This window comes from Electrona antarctica (genome assembly GCF_951216825.1).
Source record: "Electrona antarctica genome assembly, chromosome: 23".
In the NCBI taxonomy this organism is placed as follows: Eukaryota; Metazoa; Chordata; class Actinopteri; order Myctophiformes; family Myctophidae; genus Electrona; species Electrona antarctica.
The window spans coordinates 12,369,441-12,395,314 of NC_136804.1; the positions used below are offsets into that span (position 1 = coordinate 12,369,441).

The following is a 25,874-nucleotide window of genomic DNA, read 5'->3' on the forward strand; positions in this document are numbered from 1 at the left end:
ATATCATATGCACAGCATATTATATACACCATCAGCATTTATCCATAACTGCACTTGTATATTGTGCACTTGCAGTCTCTGGTGTAACATTAGTGTAATGACTAAACTGATTATATTATATGAGCATGCACAGATCATGCCTGAGCTGAAAAGGGTTCTTTGTTGTTGTTGTTGTTGTTGTTGCTGCTGTTAAGTTGTTAATCCGATTCAGATCAGAGTCAGACTAATCAATGTAGTTGGTTTAAAAAAGATCACACCTGTGTGAAGTGAGGGGCGCTCTTATCATCTTACAACATCGAGGAGGGAATTCGGTATAGCTTGGAGCATGATGTAATGATGATGTAAAACAAACGGTGTCAAAACAAACATTAAATTGTCTTTATTGTTAATGGGATTTAATGTTTGTGTTATGGACAAAACAAACATTTATTTCTCTTCATTGTCAATTGCGTTTTTAAAACAAAATTGAACAAAAAAACAAACATTAAACCTGGATATAGAGGGGCTAGCGCCCCTCAATAATCAGAATTTATTCACTTCATTGATTTGTTGATATAGGCCTAAAGAATATATTAATATAAGGTTTTCTAGAATAGTTGATTAATTGAAAAAGTCAAAAAAAACAATTGATAGTTTTATCCCTATCCACAACCCATTAAGTGGTTCTGACCCTCAGTGCCCTATGTGCTGTTCTGTTCTGTTGGGTTGGGTTCGGATTGATTCTGTTTTGTTCCGGGGATTGATTGATTGATTGATTGATTGATTGATTGATTGATTGATTGATTGATTGATTGATTGAAATATTTATTAACAGTTTGCAGAATTACAGTACATTTCAAGCACAAACTCAATACAAAGACTGTTAGCTGTGAGTGGACGACCCAATTAAGCATTACACTTGTTTACAAGAGGGTCCACCATGTTCAATTCATCATAAAGGAGGTAAAAAGGGAAAAGAAACATATACAGTGAGGGGAAAAAGGGAGGGGCGGTGGGGGGGATTCAGATTTTACGGGGGCCAGTTTCGAATTGCAGCCGTCCGTAGGTAACCTTTGAGAGCGGTTTTGAAGGAGTCAAGGGATTCACATGTCTTAATGACTGTTGGTAGGGCGTTCCACATTTTGGTGGCGTAGGAGCGAAAATAATTTAGTCCCTTGTTTGTGCCGAATCTGGGTTGGTTGGGTTGATTGATTGATTGATATTGGTTGGTTGGTTGGTTGGTTGATTGGTTGATTGATTGATTGATTGATTGATTGATTGATTGATTGATTGATTGATTGATTGATTGATTGACCACCAAGCGCAGTAACTCATATATTTTACTCGGTCTCCCTGGGCAACCAACCAGCCAATCGCAGCGCAGCCGTCTCCCCAGGCTATGGCATCCAGACTCTACCTTTCTATTTGTGGCTGATCAGGGGAAGGGGGAGGAGTGACCGAAGAGAAGGAGGAGAAGATGGGGGGAGGAGAAGGACGAGAGGAGTGGAGGAGGAGGTCTCCTATCTATTTGTGAGCACAGTGGAGACCACAGGAGGAGCGGCGCCATGTTGACCAAGAAAGCCCCCTGCTCCGAGCTCCTTCCTACCGGTGAGTCCTGCCTGTCCTCCCCGCCTCAGCCTTCACACAGCCCGGCTACACTGTGTGAGACACACCGCCTCACTCCCGGAACCCCCAAACGTCTCAGCCAGGGCGTCATTATTAACATTACTAATAAAACACATGGAATGTGTTCACGTCGACGTCCCTTTCCCTTTGGAATTACGTCATTTTTGTTAAAATACGTCATATTTGTCGAGCAACATGCTGATGCTATGTAATAACGTTATACGTCTGTAGTAACCAGTAAGTGGACACGTAACGTAACATGTGTAATAACATGTACAATTCTATAAACGACATGAATCTGTGATATTTATATTGCGTGTAAATGTGTCGTATGCGTGTTTTGTCAGTTAAAAATGTGTCTTTCGGTGTGGTTTCATGTGTTTTTAGCATTAGCAGCATGCTAATAGGCCCTCGGAGCCTCCGCGTTTCCGGGGGGTGAGACCCTTCAGAGGGAACCAGCTAAACCCCGATACGAACCACACACACACACACACACACACACACACACACACACACACACACACACACACACGGTTATAACTAGCTCTGGTCCATAGCTCTAATGCCTTCATGAAGCCAGTCATTACTTATTAGAGCTATCTATGGACAAGAGCTAAGTTATAACCTATAACAACAAGACAACACCACGTTCCTTTATCCGTTTATGTTCCCCCTTCAAGATGAATGTAACGACAAGGAAAGTCCTGCATGAAAGTTGTACTGATTTATGTACTGATCATGGGTAACCTATTTATTGATCTGTAGTAAGTAGGCTAATGCAGGGTATTAGCCAGTATTAAGTACTGTGACACTACCCCACTGTTGAGCCTGAGGACTAATTATGCAATAATGCAATTATAATAATGATGTAAAATAAACAAAACAGACACGTGGTTAGGAGTGGGTTATGGGACTCTGGTCTTTGTCTAGCTCTAGAGCTCCTCGCACAGTACAATCCTTAGTGTTTGTAATTACTTTAACTTACTTTAGCCCTGAGTGTGTGCAGTGTGCACTGCAGATTCAAGGGTCCATTTGGTTAGATCTCTGAGTTACAAATGGATATGGATATTACAGTGTATGAACCTACAGTAAATCACCAGGGGTAATTGTGTTATTCTCCTCTCTTGCTATTGGTGTAGATATTTGAACACAAAGGTACCAGGAACTTAAAAAGACATTTAAGCAACACATTCAGAATTAACCTTCCTGGCATTCCTACTTCCCTCAGACTGTGTTTGTTGTTTGTTTATGGAGTGTGTTTGTCTGTGTTTTGTGGCCAGAACCTTCTTGTCAGCCAATGGCAGATTCAGGGAAAACGTTCCTGGCTTCAGTACAGAGGAGTTTATTTTAAGAGTCTGTGGTTCGCTTCTAACATGATTTCTGTCAGTTTGAAGGCCTCTCATATGTTGGAGAATGGACAATAACTAGCCGGCTGGTTTGAGGTTGTGAGCCTGGTTGTCATTGTGCAGTTGAAAGATGATTTGAAAAGTTGCGACGAAAGCAGTCAATGGACAACAGATTATTGAACCACTTGAACCCGATTCTGCATTCAGTGAACATTCAGTTGACGCTCTTCACCTGTAGTAGTATAGTAGTACCCGTCCTGGGGTGGAGTTGAGTCTTGGGGGACCCCAGGCAGTCAACTAACCTGACATCACACACGTAACATCACGCTGTGATGTTACGTGTTGTAAGCTTGTATTTACACTTAGTAGTTGTAAGATGAATTATGTATGGCTTTCGTGGTTAAATGCTGACATTAGTGTTTAAATGCAGAAGCAAGTGTTACAGCATACCTCATTACGATGACTGGTTAGTAATGTGATTGCTTGGTCACTCCAACCCATTGAGCTATAAGTAACTTAAGTAAGTAGCCTTTACCATGTGGCCCCATAGGTCAGGAGCCTATCTCCTGTTTCCGTAGGGTGAGGCAAATCGATGTACAGTTAGTAGAAGTATCCCTCCTGGACATGACGCTAGTATGTGTCCCATAGAGATGTTCTGAAAATACCAGTTTCGGAAAAAACTGCAGATACTGCCTGAAATGCTGGTATCGGCGAGTATGCCGGTCCATGCTAACCCATCCCATGTCATTTATTACACGATATGTCATTTAGAGTCATCAATTATATTAAAAGTTTCAGTTGATGTTGCACTATTGTTTTATACTGTATTATTTTCATTATTATTTTACTAACTTGTAGCTGCATGGAATCGGTTCATCTCTGTCGCAGAGACTTACCCCCATTCCAACCCTTGAGCTATACAGGGAGAACCCCTAACCTTGCTTGCTCGACCCGTTGAGAGTTGTTTGGCTAACCGTCAGTCTGTGGGTTGTCAAACAGGTTTGACTGACACAATGTGATGTGCTTTGAGATAAGATACCTGCTGTCTATGGAGAAGACGCTATTCCAATGACTAATCTCGGTCTGTTTGTCCGTCCGTCTGCTTGTCAGGTAAAGGGGGTGAGACAGTGTCTCAAGAGGCCTCCCCTGTCAGCCTGCCCCTCCTCCACCACAACAACAATCCTCTGACGGTACGCGTACACACACGCACACACGCACGCACGCGCGCGCGCGCGCACACACACACACACACACACACACACACACACACACACACACACACACACACAGTGTTAACATTCTAAAGCATACAGTACATCAGTAATATTTTGTTGCCAAATTCAGTGGTCGATAATCTTGGAAGCTGAAAATGCCATGACCATATCACATTGCATGACATCACTCTCACATTTGTTTTCATTTAAAAAAAATCACACCCATGTGAAGTGAGGGTTGATCTTATCATCATACATCATCTCATTCCGGCCAATCAGAATTTGCGCCCTCACCTTCGTCAATTCAATGTTTGTTACGCAATGTTTGTGTTTACACAAACACTCAGAATTGTCCATTCATTGTCAATGGGATTTATTGTGTAGGACAAAGTTTGTGCACATACACCAAAAGCTGGACATAGGAGGGGCTAGCGCCCCTCAAAAATAAATAAAAACAACATATTTGAGACAATTTTTCATTTTTACCGAAAATCAGGATTTTAGTTTTTGGCAAAATAGAACAGCCCTAGACTAGTAGACTCGACATCCATTCACACAGTAAACTATACATTAGACTCGACATCCATTCACACAGTTAACTATACATTAGACTCGACATCCATTCACACAGTAAACTATACATTAGACTCGACATCCATTCACACAGTAAACTATACATTAGACTCGACATCCATTCACACAGTAGACTATACATTAGACTCGACATCCATTCACACAGTAAACTATACATTAGACTCGACATCCATTCACACAGTAGACTATACATTAGACTCGACATCCATTCACACAGAAGACTATACATTAGACTCGACATCCATTCACACAGTAGACTATACATTAGACTCGACATCCATTCACACAGTAGACTACATTAGACACAAAATCCATTCACACAGTAGACTATACATTAGACACAACATCCATTCACACAGTAGACTATACATTAGACAGACAGTAGAATATACATTAGTAGAGCAGATAGTGCTCATAGCGTATGTTGAAAAGGTCAGATGTTATCTATCTTAGCAGGTGTGTTCCAGTGTTGATGCTAAGAATAGCATTGAGCACTGCACTGTAAAAGTCTGATTGGTTTATAGCATGGTTGTAAGGACACAAACGCACTGCTACACTGACAAATATTGAAGTGTTATTATTGCAGTTTTAATGTATTCTGATCTATTTTTAATATAATATTAGCGCTGGTGGTAATGAAATACAGACGGATATCCCTTTCTACATGCTGTATTGTTATCACGTACAGTTACAGTCATGTAAAGTCTGTAGTATGACAGACATGCCAAACTTGTATGTGTATGTTCTGCTGCATGGAACAAAGTTGTGTGTGTGTGTGTGTGTGTGTGTGTGTGTGTGTGTGTGTGTGTGTGTGTGTGTGTGTGTGTGTGTGTATCTGATGGTCTAAAATTAGTGTGGCAGCAGGCTGTTTGAGGGGTGACCACACAATCACACATACTGACACACAGATCTACTGTGTGTGTGAGAGGACATTTGTGCTACTTGGCCGATATCGTTGTAACCACTTAAGTGCCCTATATACTTTGTTTAACAACGAGTAGCCGCTTAATGCGCTCCCTGCTGCTCACAGCGCGCTGCGATGCGACAGTTTTGACAAATCCATCATTTTGTTAAAATGATAAATTGTGATTTATTTCTTTTTCTTTTTAATGCTTGTCTTTAATGACATGCTCGTAATGGGGACACCAGATTGAAAGTGGTTTATATGTGAAATGCATCAAGGCACTTGGGTAAAGATTCGGCTGCAATCAACACGGTTAAAACTAGGGATTAAAAATAAAATAAAATAAAGACGCTAGAGAAGCTACTTTGTAGTAAGTAGCTAAGTAGCTATGTAATTTTCTTTGCCGCTAAGGAACTAGCCATGCGTGACTGAGGCAGCTTGATGTAGAAGACCGCTAGTATCTCCCCTGTATGTGACGCTAGTTATGTGTCAAGGACTTGCCCTCAATCCAGCCCTTGATGCCCCCCCCTCCACACACACACACACACCCACACACACACACACACACACACACACACACACACACACACACAGGTTTGTACATACAGTACCATACATATCCTTGTGGGGATATTAAAAAAAATGTTTTGGGGAAAACATTTTTAACCCTGAATCATTTTTTACCCATGAAAATGTCTCTTTCCCCCAATGAGACCTGATCTCCAAAGTGTGTGTGTGTGTGTGTGTGTGTGTGTGTGTGTGTGTGTGTGTGTGTGTGTGTGTGTGTGTGTGTGTCTATTTCTATCAGTCATCATGACCTGCTTCTGAACCCACACCTGTTGGAGAGAGACACACACACACACACACACACACACACACACACACACACACACACACACACACACACACACGCCTGGCAAGGCAGGAATAGAACTAGCAGCCTACATGAATAATACAATTAGCACTCAAAACCCCTGTACCCCGTTCATTCATTAACCCTTGGGCAAGGCGGAGGCAGTACTGGCATAATGGAACACGAACACACACACACACACACACACACACACACACACACACACACACACACACACACACACACACACACACACACACAGCTCTCCATTAACCACTTAAACCCTCTATACTTAGTAAACTAATGCTTAGTTGACCCACTCTGGTCCGCTCTTTTTTTCCACTCTACACCGAATCTCTTCACTGAAAATAGCAGATATACAAGCTCACAACATGTCACATTTGCAACACATTGTGAGCTTGTAGATCTACTATTGTTGGCAAATGTCCCCCCCCCCCCCAGAACAACAATGCTAGGGTTCAAGTGGTTAAAGTAGTTGGATTATATAGCCAGTAAAGGGGTGTGTGCATGTGTGTGCAAATCTTTAAATCGTCTTTGACCTTAGAGTGACCAAACTAGCACTAACTCCATCCACTTGCTGCAGTATGGAATCAAACAACCGCTGTTGTTGTTCCGACGTCAGCGGTTACCCTGGCAGCAGAGATGAATAGCAAAACACATGAGAGACGAGAGACAAAGAGAGGAGATTATGGTACAGGAGAGAGAGAGAGAGAGAGAGATGGTAGAAATTATTTCAGTTTTCAGATCTACTGGTAAAAAGTATAGACCTCGGAGGCCTGTGGTTTGTGGGTAGTAAACTGGCTCAGTGGTTTCACTGTTCCGTGTAGGCAGGGCTGGGCGCTATGGATAAATATCACACTATACCTCAATATCAATATTAGGAAGATAATATATGTATGAGCTCACAATGTATCGCATCGTAGCTTGTAGATCTGCTATTCAAAATGAAATACAATAAAAGCCAGTGTTCCCTTTCATTAGGCCCTGCACAAACGTACAAACCCATTAATTGTGCTGCTGACTAACAGAGTCTAGAGGCCAGAACTAGAGGCAAATGAGGTTCAAGTTGTGTACCACACTCTTAACCACAAGGCCACTGAGCTGGTGTATAACAGTTTACAGTCTATCAATGTATTTAGAACTGTACAACACAGAACGTTTATTTATTTATTTCATTAAGTTTAGAGCTGCTTTAACTGATTCTGGCAGCAGGATCAATTTCCGCTCGTTGTGTCAATATCTGTGTTGCCAGGTAACGTATTTGTAAGTGGTCATTTTGTTAAGTGGTATCTATCTAGTCTTGTATGACCATTAGCCAGACATTCAGCATGCTCTTATAGGCGGAGTAGATGGAGCTGTGAAAGGTCCGTCTAGGCGAGGCATTTTTGTCAGGTGAAACCACCTGACAGAGACAGTGCACGAAAACAACGGCCGCGAGGCGCGAGGTTGTGCAACACAAACATACACGTTACTAAAATATGAATAATCATACTAATATGGACACACACACACACACACACACACACACACACACACACACACACACACACAGCGGAGACAGCGCTTATTTCACCTGTGATCATTTCTTGTTGTTACTTTTGTAGCTTTTTATTATTAGCTTGAGGGAATAATTAAGTTGGCGATTTGTTACATATGTTTCCAGCTGTGTATTATCTATCTTCTTGTATTGGTAGTCCATCATATCAGAACGTGTTCAAGTCATAAACTAGCAGAAATTAACCTGTTTTAGTTTTTAGTTTTATTTAAGTTTTTAATTTAATTTTAGTTTCTAAACCCGCCATGTCAGAACATGTTCAAGTCATAAGCCATATCATCCCTGTCTTTGTTTTTCTTTATTGTAATTACCCGAAACCCTGTACTTTTGTGGTAAAAGCGCTCAAACTTTCTTCTTTCTTGCCTTGATCTCTTTAACCCCCCCTCTCTCTTCCTCCGTTTCTTGGAAAAAACACGATGGGAACTATGCACAAAACACGAATTTCACCTACTTTTTAACTTGTGAAACTGTGATGTGACAGAGCAGCTGATTCTGATTCTTCTTTCTTTTTGCAGGGAGGTTCTAAAGCTGCCATGTCGGAACACGTTCAGGCGGCGGCGCAGCAGGTCCACGTGACCCAGCTGTTTGAGGAGAACAGCAACAAGCGTCCCGTGCTGACCTCACAGCCTAATGGGCTCACGCCACGGGGCTCCAGGCCAGGGATCCCTTTGCCCGAGCGCCAGTCGTCCTCAGATCCCGCCCACTGTCGCCAGGGAAGCAGCACGTCAATCAAGTCGACAGACAGCAAGTCAAAGGCCGCTCCCATGACCCCGGACCAGGCCATGAAGCAGTTTATGTCCAAACTCTCCTCCTTCGAACATCATGAGGTCTTCAGCTACCCTGAAGGTATTGTGTGTGTGTGTGTGTGTGTGTGTGTGTGTCGTACGATTTGTCACAAACGTTACCGCAGTGAAATTTGTTCTCCGCATTTGACCCATCTCTTGGGAGCGGTGAGCCGCAGCCGTGCCGTGCTCGGGAATCCTTTGATTAATTGATTTTGTTTTTTTTTATATTTTTGTGTGGCTTTCGCCTTTTATTTAATATTTATTTATGGAGGGATTACCAGCCAAGGTGCCTAGACCGCTGAGCCACGGTATAGCACAAATAGCAGCTCTACATACCTGCAAGCTTGTATTTTTATCTGTTCACTGAGTTCCTAGGTTTGTCACGATCATGACGATTGACGATTAATTGGCATACAAATAATTGAGATTAATGATTTCATTGTGTTCTTGTCATTGAACACGGAAACATAAAAATGACATTTCGTTTTGACTTTTAGGCTTTGTACAAAGAAATGACTGGTACCAATAATTGAAATAAATAATGAACTAAATTTACAATCTCACAAATAACATTATGCAAAATTTTGCAATTAGCTCAAAATAAATCCTGATCAGGCGATTATGTAATGATTGTGACAGGCTAGCTCAGTAGCTCTGGTCCATAGCTCTAATGCCGTTGCATTAGAGCTATGTTACCGATGACTTCCGGGGCTCGCATAAATGCAGACCAGCCTCTCATCTTTAGCGTAAATAAAAATAACGTTCTTGCTTCTCACCAATACAAAGGCGAGTTGTGTCATTAGAAAGCCTGAGCCCCCCACCACACGTATAAAAGGTACCTTTTGGCCAAAAAGGGATTATTTTTCCACCGGAAAAAAATACTTTTAGTTACTCCACTGCACCCTCTACTGATATTGCCAAGAGAAAACCCTCATACAGAATATATTTCCTCCGATGGAAAAGAAAATCCCTTTCTGGCCAAAAAGTACCTTTTTATACATGTGGTGGGTGGCTCAGAGTGCTTCCACTAAGGAAAGTAGGCTTTCTAATGACACAACCCGCCTTTGTATTGGTGAGAAGCAAAAACATTATTTTTATTTACGCTAAAGACGAGAGGCTGGTCTGCATTTATGCGAGCCCCAGAAGTCATCGATGGACCAGAGCTAGTGACAGGCCTACCGAGTCACACATAGACATGAACTGCAGCAGCTGTTACACACACACGTGGAACACTCACTCGTGCACATGCCCATACAAATGCACACAGCAAGAGCAAACATGAAGCCCTAGGATGGCCTGCACCAAATTGAAGGGTTCCTTGTAGTTGGTCCAATTTAATTGGATAAGTACACATCTGCACTGCTGTCAAAACAGGGTTGATTCCTGGGCTGGGCGGATTTTATTTACACAGTCGAGTCCGTTTATAGACATGGCCGACGGCGTTCATACCAACACAGTGCTGCAACTCTCTCCAGTGCTTAAAACAAATGCACCTCTGCAGTGATGTCATGTCACACACAGATGTTATCAATGAATTGTGTGTGGTCATTATTACTATGAAGTTTGTTTATGTGTTTGGATTTCTTTTTTCATGGTAAGCGATAACAGGGAATGAATAAACCTCAGAGCATGTGTAACGGCCAGGATTGGAACTCGGGTCTCCCGCGTGGAAAGCCAACCTCTTATTCACTAGCATAAAGGTCCCCCCTTGGCCGAGGGAGATATTAGGCTTTTGGTCATCAGGCAGAGTCTCTGAGCCACTACTGTCCTACTACACGTGTTTTCATCTGTCCTGGTTTATTTGAGTAATTACCGTATATGTAACTGCTATAAAAAATGCTGAGGCCAGAGTTCATACAGGTGAGCACTTATGGTGCATTTGGTCGGCTCTCGTCAACGTCTAAAGTCACATTATCAGGTTGAGTTCAGATGGTCATCAGCGACTGGTTGAGCGATGACATGGCCTTTGGCAAGTTGTAAATGGAGGCCTGGTGTAAGTTTGCTGTCAGTGCCATTACGTGTAGGCTGTTAAAATAATTTAAGTTATATGGGGTCATCCACCATGTGCTGTAATCATACGTCACAACTCGTAAACTCTGATATCACTGACCTTACCAGATTTGACCACTGGTATTTGCGTTTGCCAAAGTTCTGGTAGTGAAGTGGGAAATGAATGACTTAACAAGTTGACGAGAACAGGCCCTAGCACAGCAATAGTAAGGAGGAGGACAGACTTCTTTGTCCCATGAGTCTTTGTCCAATGAGCAGGCTGCAAACAAGGTCAACAAATGCATGAACAAATACAGTACAACACTGCCCCCTTTATATTTAGTAGTAGGCCGTGTATGAATTCAACAAATGATAAATATCAATTGTAAATAAAATGGACCATTACTATCTTAAAGGACCACTTCACCACTTTTAAACATCTCTTCATATAATTGGTCCTCACTAATGTTCATGATAAAACACCACCATTTTTTCCTACTCAGTCTGTGTCTCATAGGAGGGCTTTGGGCAGTTCGGACACCCGTCCACCAGTGACATCATCATTAGGCAGTTTTTTTTTTAAACAAGATTTGTTTTAAAATATATTTAGATTTTTATTATCGTGAGAACGATGGCTTCAACTTTTGCATTGCAACTTTTCAGGAAAAGAAAGCCTGTCGTTTCTATTAGCTTGGATTCACCATCGATATGTCACTGGTGGACGGGTTTCTGAACTGCCCACAGCCCTCCTATGAGACACAGACTGAATAGGAAAAAATGGTGGTGTTTTATCATGAACATTAGTTAGGACCAATTATATGAAGAGAAGTTGAAAAGTGGTGAAGTGGTCCTTTAACAATATAGTTAAAGGCCGCCCTAGTGTAGTGGTTAGAGCATATGCCTTTCATGCGGAAGGTTGCAGGGTTCGAACCCTGCGTGGGGTGGATGTCAGCAAGGGCATGCGGTCGCAACGGGTTCCTAACGCCAAATCAAATGGGTTCAGATCTGAGCCAAGTCTCCTGAGGAGGCACGTCTGAAGCCTGTCCTGGACAGGGTGTCCGGACGTAACAACAAATACATACAATATAGACAATATGGTCATCTTCTCTGACTAACCATTCCAACCCCCTCTGTCTCTCTCTATGTCTCCAGTGTATTTTATTGGTCCAAATGCCAAAAAGCGCTCAGGTGTGATGGGTGGGGCAAATAACAGTGGCTTTGATGACGACCAGGGGTCATATATCCACGTAGCGCACGACCACATCTCCTACCGCTACGAAGTACTGAAGATCATTGGCAAGGGGAGCTTCGGGCAGGTAAAAATGCTACTGCTATTACAGCACCAGTACAATTACTATTAACACTACCACTGCAGCTTGACTACTGCAGCTAATACTACTACTCCTGTATTACTACTTAAACACTACTACTACTACTACTACAATGTTACTACTATAAGGTGTTGATGTCTCATTTTAGTGGTTAATTTCTTTTAAGTTAGGGATTGTATGAGATCCAGTGAATACAAATCGAATCCGCAATAGTAGTGAGTTAAGATTTTGAAAAGACTTTTGAAAAATGAAAGTCTGACACCTCACACCATAAAACTTTGAAAAGACTTGAAAGGCTGGTATCGGTTCGCCTCTAGCCCTGTTCTTTCCTAGATTCTCTGTGGGGTTCAGGTCAGGCCAGTTGGCTGATCAGTTAGGCACAGTAATACCATGGTCAGTACACCAATTACTAGTAGTTTTTGCTCTGTGGGCAAAAAATAGCTAATCTACAAGCTTAGAAGTGCGACACTGTGTGAGCTTGTAGATCTGCTATCTTCTCTATTTTCAAGCTACACTGTCTGTCATACAAGGAAGTACAAAAATAAAATAGGGCTTAAGTTTAACATATTTTCTTTTGAGCTGTGGTGGTTCCACTAGTTCTGACGTTGCGTCACATTCCTTGCTCCCTTTTCCGCTGTGTTTGTCTTTTCTGTCCTCTCCCTCACCACTGTCTTCTCCTTTTTTCCTCTTCCTGGTTCCAGGTCGTCAAGGCGTTTGATCATAAGACGCACACCCATGTAGCGTTGAAGATGGTTCGCAATGAGAAGCGATTCCACCGGCAGGCGGCCGAGGAGATCCGCATCCTCGAGCACCTCAGGAAACAGGACAAAGACTCGTCCATGAACGTCATCCACATGCTGGAGAACTTCACCTTCAGGAACCACATCTGTATGACCTTTGAACTCCTGAGCATGAACCTGTATGAACTCATTAAGAAAAACAAATTCCAGGGCTTCAGTCTGCCTCTGGTCAGGAAGTTTGCTCACTCCATCCTCCAGTGTCTGGATTCTCTGCACAAGAACCGCATCATCCACTGTGACCTGAAACCTGAAAACATCCTGTTAAAACAGCAGGGACGTAGTGGCATAAAGGTTAGTACTGCTACTTGTACCAGTGCTTTCCACATGTCTGAAATATACTGTACATGGAGAGGTGGGCCTTGTCTGCACAATGTTTTGAGTTGTTGAATACATTCATTAATCCATTAACCCATTTAGGCCTGACCTCGAAATTTAAAGGTATATTCAGTGATCTCACTTAATTCAAATATCACTTATTTTTTCTTATTTTTTGGATAATCCTCCCTATTATAAAGTGTGCTGACCATATATGGAGTTCCTCCCTGTCCCCAGTGAGCCCCTGGGGTCAAAAAACCCTAGTTTCGGTTTGGGCTTTGGGTGGCAAAGCCTTCATCCAATCAGGAGGAGAGGGGCCTTCCTCCAATCATGATCGAGTGGGGCGGGCCTTGGTGCACGTGCTGTTGGTCTGTTGTACTTCCCCCACTGTAGAGCGTGTGCATGTGCACATCTTGTTACCGGGCGGACCGTTTTTTTTTTCCAAATCACCCAAATCACTGAATGCTCCTTTAAAAAGTTTCTTCTAAATCCTCCAGTTTTCTGAAAGAAATATTTTCACGATTTAAAAAAAAAATAGCAGACCTACAAGCTCGTAGCGCGCCACTCGGTGGCACGCTATGAGCTTGTAGATCTGCTATCTTTCAATAGCTAAATTATAACATAATGTTTAAAACACCCCAAATGGGGTTCCCGCCCACAATGGGTTAATTAATTAATTCATCCATTAATAATTAATGAATCTATTAATTTAACTGTATTTCCCACCTACCCACGTGAGAAGAGTAAGGTAGAAAGAACACTAAGGTGACATTCACACCAGAAAGCTTTACTGCGATTCAAACGAATCCTGCTGCGCATTGTCCGAAAGTTCGCTTCGTTTGGCAGGTGTGAAGGCTCATTCGAATCCTAATGCGCAGCAAAGAACCGCATTCTACTCTTCCCAAAAACGGGTGTTTCACTTCGCTTCCAAACGCACTTGATTTCGATTCGGTGCAGGTGGGAATGCAATCCGTAGCAAATAAAGGAAATTAAGCAAACTATCATGTGGCGGATAAGGAGCTAAACACAGTTGGAGACGGAGAAGGGATATTCATTTTACGCAGTGCAAAGATGTCCCGTTATCATGTGACGTGGTCAAATAAGGAGACCGAATTAAGCCCTCATCGAAATATGAGGACGAGCACATTAATCTATTGCTTAAGGAAACACATAAAAAACACTGCAGTGTACAGAATATTCTGTCTGTCTGTCGTGCGTGTCTGTCTGTCACTGTGTGGGGATCCGAGTGGAGACTTTCTTCATCTTGTTTAAATATAAATACTTCAAAATTAAAACACATGTTTAGCTCAGCATGATCTATAAACTGTATAGCTAACATGGAATATGCATAATAATTGTGATCGGATCATCAATGGGACTCTGGGAGTAGGCTATCTATACTATTGTAAACTTCGGATCATTTTGCGCTCCCGTCTCCGCTGTGCCTCGTTCATGTGCCCAAAAAAAAGAACAGTGGCGCGCACACACACACACACACACACACACACACACACACACACACACACAGTAAGTCCCCGACGACACACTGCATCCGTTACTCTCACTTTACGTGAAAAGTCTATTTTTTTACATCGGCTTCTAGGCCGTGAGCCAGGACCCCAAATCTGGGGTCATCTGTACCGATGGGGTGAATAAGTCTCATAGTGATTTTTGGGAAGGTATACATCCCTAGTGCTAGGAAAAATGTGATAGCATTGCATCTGTGGTAGCTTTCTGTGTGTTATCACTCCATTTATAACCACATGCCAAAACTCAATTTTCAAAATCCGAATGGAGCATTCTACTTCAAACTGATGGTTCTCTCCTATTATTGATCATATATCTTTGAAGAATGGTTGGGATACAGCTCAGACTATATATTTCTCTGAAAAGTTGTTAAAATTAGCACATCTAGAAATGTTATCTATTACAGGAGAGACAACATATAGGGACTATATATTACATGAGACGTACTTCTGTTTTCATGAAAGATGCAGCACAAAGGTTCCCTCTGTAAATAACTGTAAATATTTAAAACCATCTTAGAACATAAATTCTAATGAAATGTTTTATGAAATTCAATAAACTAAATATAGTGTAAGTGTACAGTGTAAGTAATGCATAAGATAACTTTCCGTTCACCATTACATCACCTTTTAGTCCATTTGACACTTCTATCTGTTCAATACCAAACCTAATAATGCTGTTTCATATTACGTTTTTGTTGTTGATTTGTGGGACATTTTTAGCTTGGTTGCCCAAACTTTGGTAATTGGCATAATCAAAAAAGGCCTTTATATCAGGTCAATCTCACATGTTAAAGGTCTGGTCAATGAAACAGAAACAACTATTTCTATTTCTATAACAACTTATACTTATACATTTGTAATAATAGCATAAGAAAATATGATAATATTTATCTTTTGCAACTACATTCAATATCTGTAAGCTTCAACTCATAATCAGGAACATAAAATCAACCCACCACATCCCCCTAGCCCTCCTGATTGGCAGCAATATCTTACCCAAATCCTGATCTACCTCATCGTCTCTTTATTATCAACATCACTTCTCATTTGTAGCTTCAACATCTCATCAGGTGTCAGGTCACCCTTAGCAAAATGTGGATCTCCCATCCAAATTGTGTGACATCACCTGAACTTTCAAATTGAGCTTGGTGGTCTGCCACATTCCACTTGTATATGAGTACAACTGTCGTGGTACAACAGCAGCAACAGATTGTTACATTGTGACACCCAACTCACCCAGCACATCAGGGTAGTCTGGGAAGTTCCCTGCCAGCAAAGTATTTTGTGCTCTGATCTTGCCTTTGCACATGGATATGAGGTTGCACAGGACTGTCCCATTGAAGGTCGTTAATGTCAAGGCAATTATGTTTATGCACTGTCAAATAGGTCTACATCTATTCTATGGTAACATATAGCTGTATAGTCATATTATCCTGCTCATTACTGTGCACAAATGTATACATCTTTGTGTTTGAGCACAAATGCATTTTGAGAACCCCCACATTTTCAGTAAAGCGTGCACGCTGTGCGGCCCCCCACACACCATCATTCTACAGTTCAATCTAGTTGAATACCCCTGCTGTAGGTTACAACAACAAACAGCTGCATATCAATGGTAAGGTGAATACTGTGCATGTCAACCAGTGACCATACTGTATCTCCTGCATGCTTGGACACACCTGCTTATGAGACAGACATTGACCTGACCTTTAGCACATAAGATTGACCTACTTATAAGAAATTGATTTTATGTGACAGTTATTCTGTTCCATTTTGTAATTGTAATGTTTTTACATAATGCAGTACAATAGAACATCACTTTGGGTGTGGTATGGACACCATTTTGGATTTGGCAATACATAATTAACTAGTGATGGGAGATTAATCGGCAAACACATCGGTATCGGACGATTTGAGTTGTTTTTAGATTAATCGGCATCGGTTTGATTAATCAGACCGATTACGTTTTTCAATAAACTTTTCCCTACTCCTTTTTCGAACATAGTAACTGCGAGAGTGAGGTCTAGCCAACACCAACTCGGGATTCCTGGATCGCTGCCCTCCACAATGTCCTATCCAACATCAGGTTATTGAGCTCTGCAGTGTTGTTAGCCAAGCTGTCGCGCCGCAGCACGTCTACATAGGTGGTACGCTTCTTTCCCCCCCTTGGCTTTGCCCTGGGTTTGGCTCCCATAGTCAATTTACTTGCCTCAAGTTCTGGGTACCTGACGCAGTGCCCTGCCAGCCTCATCCTTCTCTCTCTGACTTTGTCCGTGACCCGTGGTAGGTCCCCATAGAAGAGGTCCACATTTCTGATGTGACACCTAGTGCCATTCGTAGCATTCTTGTGTAGACTCCATCCAGGGATTTTTCCTGTTGTACTGTGAGGGTCCATGTCTCGACAGTATCTATGAACAGCCGCCTCTTAGGTCTTCTCCCATGTCTGATTTCCACACTCTCCTCATCCCGTGCAAGGCTTTCCAGGCAAGTGCTCTCCGAACCTTCAGATCCTTTTCAGTTGAGGCAGTCCAGGCCCCGAGGTACTTGAAGTCCTCGACTCGCTCGAGCACCGTCCCGTCTGCAGTGGCAATGGTTTTGTCCTCTGTGTTGACTGTCATTACCTTTGTTTTCTTGGTATTGAGCTTGAGGCCGAACTTGGACCTTGGCTCGAGTCTGGCTGTAGCTTGACTATCATCTGGACCAACTTTTCTGGAACTCCGTAGGCACGTAGAATACTCATGAGTTTCCCCCGGTGGATGGTGTCGAAAGCCTTTTGGAAGTCAATGAATGTGATCACCGCTGACAGGTTGCGCTCCCATACCCCTTCCAATATCCTCCTCAGTGCCAGTATCTGCCCGACTTTCGAACATAAACATAAGTTAAGGATTATGAAAGATCATTATTATTATTATTTTTGGACGTTTATTTCCTTTGTCTTTTCTCATTTATATTTTAACATGTTTGGAATAAATAAAAAAATGAAAATAATTAAATTAATGAATCGGTCTGTCTTTACAGATAAACAAGCCCAAAGTAACAGTTTGAACAGATCTACAAGCTCACAATATTATAAAGGTATTTAAGTTAGATGTGACTTGCCTAAGCCTGCAGTGCAGACACCCTGTTACATGTATTTTTCAGAATAGACAAAATTATAATCTTTCAATACAGAATGAGATCGACATTGGTAATATTGGTTATCGGCCATAACAGCAATTAATTATATCGGATATCGATATCGGCCAAACTGTCTCATCGGCACATCCCTATAATTAACTGATCACTTTCACTGATTCAGCCACATTCCTTTAGTCCTAAACCCCCAAATAATGATGTTATAGCCATTTTAAGCTCCTGGCAGCCATATTGGACGCCATCTTGAAAATGTATATTTTCCTATATTTTCAGTATATTCTTAAGCATGCCTAGAGGTACCAGAACCAATTGGAAAAACCTTTTCTATCATTTTTGGGGGGTGTATTACTATTTTTTTTCTCATATTGATCCATGCAATTTTCGCCTAGTGTTATAAAATAAAATGCATGATAGCACTCATAAAGCTACCACGGGTGCAATGCTATCACATATTTTCTAACTCTAGACATGTATACCTTCACAAAAATCACTATGAGCCTTATTCAGCCAGATGGTACAGACCAACCCCCCTGGCTCACGGACTATTCTGAACACATTGATAAAATTCCCTGCTACGTTTCCTTGCTGCGCCTGACACAGCCAGTGTGAAGGCAAACCGCATCAAATTAAATATGCAAGAATCCAAATTCTCCGCCCATACGCATTTGAGTCTACCGAAGTATTAGGTGAGAATGTGACCTAAGGTTTCTAGGCTCTTTCTATGTTTTTTGAAGAAAAGCGCCAACACCTGTGTATATGTGACCAGGTCTAGCAAAATGGTCCTCATCTCGCCTATAATGAAAAGGCAGATTTTTTTTTTGGATTTTCGTTTTTTTCATATTAACACAGCTTGAATGTTGAAGAAGGTTTTCATTCCAACAGATTATTGATTTGGGCAAATTAAATGTATACATTTATAAGTCAGTAGGCTAGCCAGCTCTAGGTGTTGAAATGTTGTGATTTGCTCAGTTTTGGGTAAAACGGCACAATCATTTTAAAATGGTCATATCTCCTTCAAATATTTTCCAATGTCATTGAATGATACATCATATGAAAGCTTACATTCTGTACTTTAATAATCTGTAAAAAACTGAAAAATTACTCTGGTCGAGATGAGGGCCTATTTGCCAGACCCGGTCACATATGTGAACATGACTGGTTCTGCTCCATTCATCCATATTCGCACATGCAGCCAGGTGCTCCCCTTTCAATCTGAAATTAGATGCAAAATAAATCCATAATTTTATGCGGAAAGAAATACAAAAGTGTATTTCTTCTTCTCCCCCAGCGCTCTACTGTTACCTCTGGAATCGAGAAAAAGCTTGAATCTAGTCTCTGCATTGTCTCACTGTTTACTGCAATTGTAAATTCAAAACAAATTAACAGATGTGTAATTATTGAAGCGTTTATCTATTCGCTACATGTGGTGCTGGCGTTGCTCATGCTTGCGTCGCATTGTTTTAAATTATGTTTGAATACTCGCGTCTGGTGAGTTAACACATGGAAGATTAGTAGTCTAACCTTTTTTTTCTGCCATGCACATTGGTTACAGGTGTGCTGAATAACACTTGTCAAGCCATTACCAATGAGAATAATTACACAATTAGGATTAAGGAGATTGAGTTGCTTAATCTGGTCTGTGCTTGTAAGTGATCCTCCGTGTCTTCTAGCGCAGGGGTTCTCAACATGGGGGTCGCGACCCCTCAGGGGGTCGCCAAATAATTTTGGGGGGTCCCCAGATTATTTTCACAAATGAATGGCTGGAAAATGGAAATTAAGAGTTTACATAGTACACATAGTACATGCATAAACTTTCCTTAACCCATTTTGACCTGAGATCAGATTCTAAAAATGTCTTCTACATCCTGACAGTTTTCTGGAAAAGCTATGTTTCTATGTCAGTCGTTCTTCGATTTTTCAAAAATAGCAGACCTACAAGCTTGTAGATCTGCTATTTTTAAATAGCTAAAGCATAACATAATGCTAACACCAAAAGGGGTTCCCGCCGAAAATGGGTTAATGATTATATCTGGTTTCAGTATTTATTTATGATGTATTTTCTCTATTATTAAGGTTATTGTAGCAGTCAATTTGTATTGGGGGTAGGAAGTGGGGCGGGTGTTTGTGCACAAAGTATGCCAAGAACGTGGATTTCCGTTTTATTTTGTTTTACTGAGATTAAGGTTAGAAATATGTTTAGGGTTAGGCATAGTTTTACTGGGGTTAAGTTTAGGAATAGGGTTAGGTTTAACCGTTTAAGCATAATTTACTTGGGTTACTTTAGGAATACCATGCCGTGCAGTTCCGCCGGCTGTACGCCCGAGGCGAGTTGGTAAAGGGGCGAGTTGTTTGGTATTCAGCTACATACAGGGAGCTTCTTTGGGTTTTCACAGATTTTTCTGGCACTGGCACCTAGAGGGCTAGCATTTGTGTTTAAATGGCTCCAAATATACTTCGGTAGCCCTTAACCACTTGAGCCCAGCATCCCTGTTCTGGGGGGAACATTTGTCAAACAGCCGATCTACAACCTGACAACAAGCTGCGTTAGGAGCTTGTTGACAAAGATTTGTGCGATTCGTGACAAAGATTTGGTGTGAATGGAAAAAGGAGGGGAATCAGTGCAGAGTAGACCACAGAGCCCTCGAGCCCTGGGGGACCCGGCTCAAGTAACTTAGCATATACTAGGTTTAAGTGGTTCAACTAGACACCAGGATTTCCCAAACATCTCAGAAAAGAGCTTGGGTTTCCAAAACACTTGCACATTGCCAGAACATATTTGAGATCCCAGACCCAGGGTTTCCTGGAATTTTGCCTTGGAATTTTCTTAAGTTCACCTGTTGTTTCACACTTAGATGTCAGCCCACTACTACAAGGGAAGGAACGTAAATGTTTACCTCCTATTGAACCCTCTCCAATGAGCACCTGTTTTCAGTTTCGGATAACTACGGCCCACGCATCGCTTCCTCTTTTCTCTATTCAACTTTATATGCACGTCGTACAAAACGTCTGTGGTGGTGGGTTCTTTGGAGCATGGTATTGCAGTTCACCTTCGTTTCTCATGTAGCTTCCGGTATACTGTATATGGGGACTGTTCCCAGAGTTAAAACTTTCTGAATTTAGTTTTTAATTATGCCACACAAACCAAGTTGGACCAAACGTCCAGAGGGTCTGAGGCTTGCTTGCACTAACTACTTTCAATTCCAAGATAAAAAGCATATGTATATCAGAAGCATAGCCTCCATTGGGCCACAGGCCCAGTCAATTGAGATCTTGCCCAGTCTAGCTTCTGAAATACTGGGGCAAAGCAACAAGAAAAACAATAAAATATAGCCTACATTGGCAGTAACCTTGCGTCACAAGATCTTCTAGTGACATCGGCAGCCCGTCACCCTGTGCATGCACGTTTCTGTTGTAGCCAACGTGTCCAAAACCACACCAACCACTGCAAGCCGCCTTTCTTTTAAATGGTCCCCTATTACAGTTGGGTGCCACCGATATTGTCCCTTATCATTTGACCCATTTAGGCCTGACCTCAAAATTTTAAAAAATCCTTCTAAATCCTCCAGTTTTCTGAAATAAATATTTTCACGATTTTTCAAAAATAGCAGACCTACAAGCTCGTAGCGCGCCACTCGGTGGCGCGCTATGAGCTTGTAGATCTGCTATTTTTCAATAGCTAAATTATAACATAATGTTTAAAACACCAAAAGGGATTCCCGCCCAAAATGGGTTAACTGTCCTTTTGCGCAGATCACGCAAACCTCAGCAAAAAGAAAAGGACAATATCGATGGCCTCCAACTGTAGCTAGTCGGCAAAACCGGTTTCACCTATCGGCCGTGTGGCGGCAATAATTCAGCATTTCTTTTGAAAATGTATTTGTCTGCTTATTAAAGAGCTGTTACTGACACACTATAGTTTTTCTAAAGTCGTAACTTTAACTTGGTTGCTTTCCTGTATTTTTGCTTTCAAATTTATTGTATGTCTTTGAATGCAATCTTATGCATTATCGAAAGCACCTTGAATTGCCTTTGAATATATCAATGTGTGCCTTCATATGTAGAAATAACACCATCTTTCCCTAATTCATCACAATCTTTTCTGCTGAAAATGCAGTCATTCGGTGAACACAAGAGGCCTGCTAACACTAACAGCTGTTGGGACTGCCTAGATAAACAGACACCATTCATCACCATCTGTCTCTCTCTCTCTGTTGTCTCTAGGTGATAGATTTTGGCTCGAGTTGCTATGAACACCAGAGGGTTTACACCTACATCCAATCCAGGTTTTACAGAGCACCAGAGGTTATACTTGGTGAGGGACTCATCCTGTGGTGGAATAATGACTGAAAACCAAGCTTTTACACACTTTACTGTCATCTCCTTTTTTCTAATTTCACCTCCTGTCTCCTCTTCCTCTCCTCTCTCCAGGTTCTAGGTATGGTATGCCCATAGATATGTGGTCCTTGGGTTGTATCCTAGCAGAATTGCTAACGGGCTACCCTCTGTTGCCGGGTGAAGATGAGTCCGACCAGTTGGCGTGCATCATGGAGCTACTGGGCATGCCCAGTCAGAAGCTGCTGGACGCCTCCAAGCGGGCTAAGAACTTTGTGTCATCTAAAGGGTTTCCTCGTTACTGTTCGGTCACCACCCTGCCGGACGGCTCCGTGGTTGTGAACGCCGGACGCTCCAGGAGAGGGAAGGTTCGCGGGCCGCCGGCCAGCAGAGAGTGGAGCACGGCCCTGAAGGGCTGCGATGACCCTCTGTTCCTGGACTTCATCAAACAGTGTCTGGACTGGGACCCCGCAACCCGTATGACCCCTGGACACGCCCTCCGACACCCCTGGCTCAGACGACGACTCCCCAAACCCCCCGCAGGCACCTCGTCCTCTTCATCAGCCGAGAAAACCTCCTCCTCCTCCTCTTCCTCTAAACGAGAGGGAGGCATTTCCTTACCGCCTCATTCTTCCTCCAAGGCCAGGACGAACCTAGCTAACATCACCGATGCTAACGGAAATATCCAGACCAGGACAGTTCTACCCAAACTGGTCAGCTGAGACTGGACACTGGGAGGGACTGGGTCTGTTTTCAGTCAGGCAGAAAACTGAAGAGAAACCAGTTTGGTTTTATGAACCCATTTTGGAATGGGTTTGAAACCTGGCTGTGGGGATTGAACAGTTGGTGTTTAGACAGCCTGTGCTTTGACAGAACCAACAACCATCATCCAGTGGATATGACCAGTTGCACCAGGACAAAACCAGTTGTCTTGTGGTGTCTTCTACTGGCCCAGAAGACACACCACCTTGATTGGGTGAGAACTGGACAGTCTGCGTGAACTGGTTTATGGTGTGTTCAGACAACCTGAAGTGGTGAGACAAGTGAGTCTCACTTGTAACCTGCCTGTTGAGCTCTGACAATCTCCACACACACACACACACGCGCACACACACACACACACGCACACGATTAATATGGTGCTGACACGGGACTCATTGAAAACCAGGTGTTACACCTCGATGGTCATTGTTTTGCAGGATGTAGCAGTGCAAAGCAACAAGGCAGATGCACCGACAGAAGCGTGCTAGAGCCAGTGCGATGGCTGCGCTGTTTACTCTGTGCCATCGGAGTTGGATACCAATCAGTTCTAATCTATTTAGACATTGCATATAGTATTTGAATGTTGATATATGAAACAGTTTTGGTTAAGAAAGGTTACTTAACATTCAGTGTATCCGTGGCTTGCAGAAATGTATTTTTTTCTGGCGACCAGGATGCAACAGTAGCATTTCATGGAAGGAGCAAAGATCCAAGTGTATCTTAAACAAAATAGATAAGTAGGGCTAATGTCTCCCATATGGTTTAACTTTGGGGTTACGGCAAAGATTAGCTTAATGAACAACATTTAGATCACGGTTTTGCTAGCGTATCCAAAAAGTAACAATACGACTCAACCTGAGCCACGGAGAAGGGGACAATGCTTTAGCTGGCTAGCTGTGAGCAGCAAGCATAAGCTGGCTAACCGTTAGTATACTATCTGTAGCTACCTGATTGGTAATGTGGTGTGCTAGCTGTTAGCTGGCTAAATATCACCTGGCCAGCTAAATCTGTCTTATGTGCACATTAGTTGTAGCTATCTACTTATGAATTAGCTGCCTCTTTAAGTTGTAAGTTTGTAGCTATAACGGTCACCTATAATAGTCCATTAGCCTGTTAGCTGTCTGTTATTGCCATTGGGGTGCATACGTTTGTTGGGAGTCTGACAGGCATTAGTACGACAACACCGTGGCTCCCGACATGCGCGGCAGGTTAAAACTAACCAGTGGCGGGTTAAAACTAACCTGTGGCTCCCGGCATGCGTAGCAGGTTACAATAACCCGTGGCAGGTTAAAATCAACCTGTGGCTTCTTGTGAGGTTGGGTTTTGGGTAGGGTGTCGTACTCATGACTGTTAGTACGTCGGACCAAACACATGCACCCATTGCCATTGAGATGGCTAGCTTTTAACCTGCTAATCCTTGGCCTATACTGTTGCTAGTGGTCTGTTATTTATCTGCAGACAATTGGCTTATAGCCTGTTAGCCATAACTTGTTAGCTGTACACTGCCCAGCCTTAAAAAGCTCAGGACCACAGTAGAACACTGGTCTGAGATCAGATCTGTGAAGAATAGGAGGTGTAAAATGACTGTTGTTTTCCTCGTTCAACCACAGAGGATGAGCCAGCATTACTAAACCGCTGATAGAATCCTGAATGGAACCAGGGCGTTGTTGGAGGAAATGTTGATTTTAAAAACAAAAAGGAAAAACAGTTACATGAATGTTTGCCATGTACTGTAGGAGGAGTAAGTCGAAGTGGCTTATTGTCGGTATCAGCAGAGCAACAAGGGCGTCGATCCCCCCTTCAAGGCGCTAGACCAGGGAGATTCCTGTGGTGGAGCGCCACACTTACCGTCAGCTCCCAGTACTTAACTGAGTCGACGGTGCCCAGAACTTTGGAACTCAAAGAAGAGTGATCTGCCCACTGAGCTACCCGGGCACAGGAGGACAGGATTGATGATTAATAGGTCAAAGGCGCAGGGCGTTAATTGCCTCCTGCGTGGACAGCAACCAGTCACACGTGTTGAAGCACATAACCAACAAATAGCACAATGCTAGCCACATGGCGTTACCGTGGTAACAGCCAGTTGTTAAAGAGTAATGAAACACGAAAGTAATGAAACACGAAATTATGTAAACCTTATTATAAGCTGGTAACGCATGTCAAGCCTAGTCATTTTTAGTAGTCTGTTATCAACAACGTTATTGTACAAACCTGTGTGTTTCATCAGGATTATATAATGTAATATGAAGGTCATGAGCTGAAACACATCGGTTTTTACAATACTGCAAACGTTGGTGGACATGTCTTTGTGTTGCAATTTTGGAGTGCATGTAAGGAGACTAGTGGCTGGCAGCAAAGCATTTGATTTTGTTAACTGCGTTTTAGAATGGATTTAATCCAATCGAGTGCATCTCTGCCGGGCCATTGCGTCTGCGAGCGAGTGCACCCAGTGTTAGTGTCACCATGTAAATACAATAACAGCACTGCTGTTTTTTGTCACAGATTCCTCTGTGACTAACACAAATTACATTGACAGATAGTGCAGTTCGCCTTTAGCTTCCCAGGCTTTTCTGTCGTCTCATCTGTATATTATTTTCTCCCCCCCCCCCCCCCCCCCCCCCCCCCACTGACAATACACCTAACGGCAGCATGCCAACAGTGCATGTCATTGCGATGCGGTTTGGTTAGTGTAACATGCCATTACAAATCTGCCTGTTTTTAACCTTTTTAATCCCGTTTACTTGCACAGAATTGATTTTCAAATTTGCAGAACCAAATGGATTCTGTACAAGTTAGAAAAGGAA

General features: G+C 42.4%; 1 protein-coding gene across 2 annotated transcripts; it reads left to right on the forward strand.

The window, feature by feature from the left end:
• The first annotated feature begins 1,455 nt into the window (after positions 1–1,455).
• Positions 1,456–25,672, forward strand: dyrk2 (dual-specificity tyrosine-(Y)-phosphorylation regulated kinase 2). Of its 2 annotated transcripts, none has more exons than XM_079494324.1 (7): positions 1,456–1,587; positions 4,062–4,141; positions 8,608–8,938; positions 12,019–12,182; positions 12,899–13,288; positions 22,198–22,288; positions 22,405–25,672. In XM_079494324.1, the coding sequence occupies exons 1-7, from the start codon at positions 1,545–1,547 to the stop codon at positions 23,028–23,030; spliced, it is 1,725 nt and encodes a 574-aa protein (XP_079350450.1). In that variant the 5' UTR covers positions 1,456–1,544; the 3' UTR covers positions 23,031–25,672. The 2 variants fall into 2 exon arrangements, with proteins under 2 accessions (XP_079350450.1, XP_079350451.1); XM_079494325.1 differs by having other exon boundaries at positions 1,501–1,587; positions 4,068–4,141.
• The last annotated feature ends 202 nt before the right edge of the window (positions 25,673–25,874 follow it).

Excerpts from the sequence above, each read along its gene's own strand:
- dyrk2 (XM_079494324.1), top strand. The coding sequence starts at position 1,545 with ATGTTGACCAAGAAAGCCCCCTGCTCCGAGCTCCTTCCTACCG. Across the intron at positions 1,588-4,061 it reads CTCCGAGCTCCTTCCTACCG|GTAAAGGGGGTGAGACAGTG; the intron begins GTGAGTCCTGCC and ends TCTGCTTGTCAG. Across the intron at positions 22,289-22,404 it reads AGCACCAGAGGTTATACTTG|GTTCTAGGTATGGTATGCCC; the intron begins GTGAGGGACTCA and ends TCCTCTCTCCAG.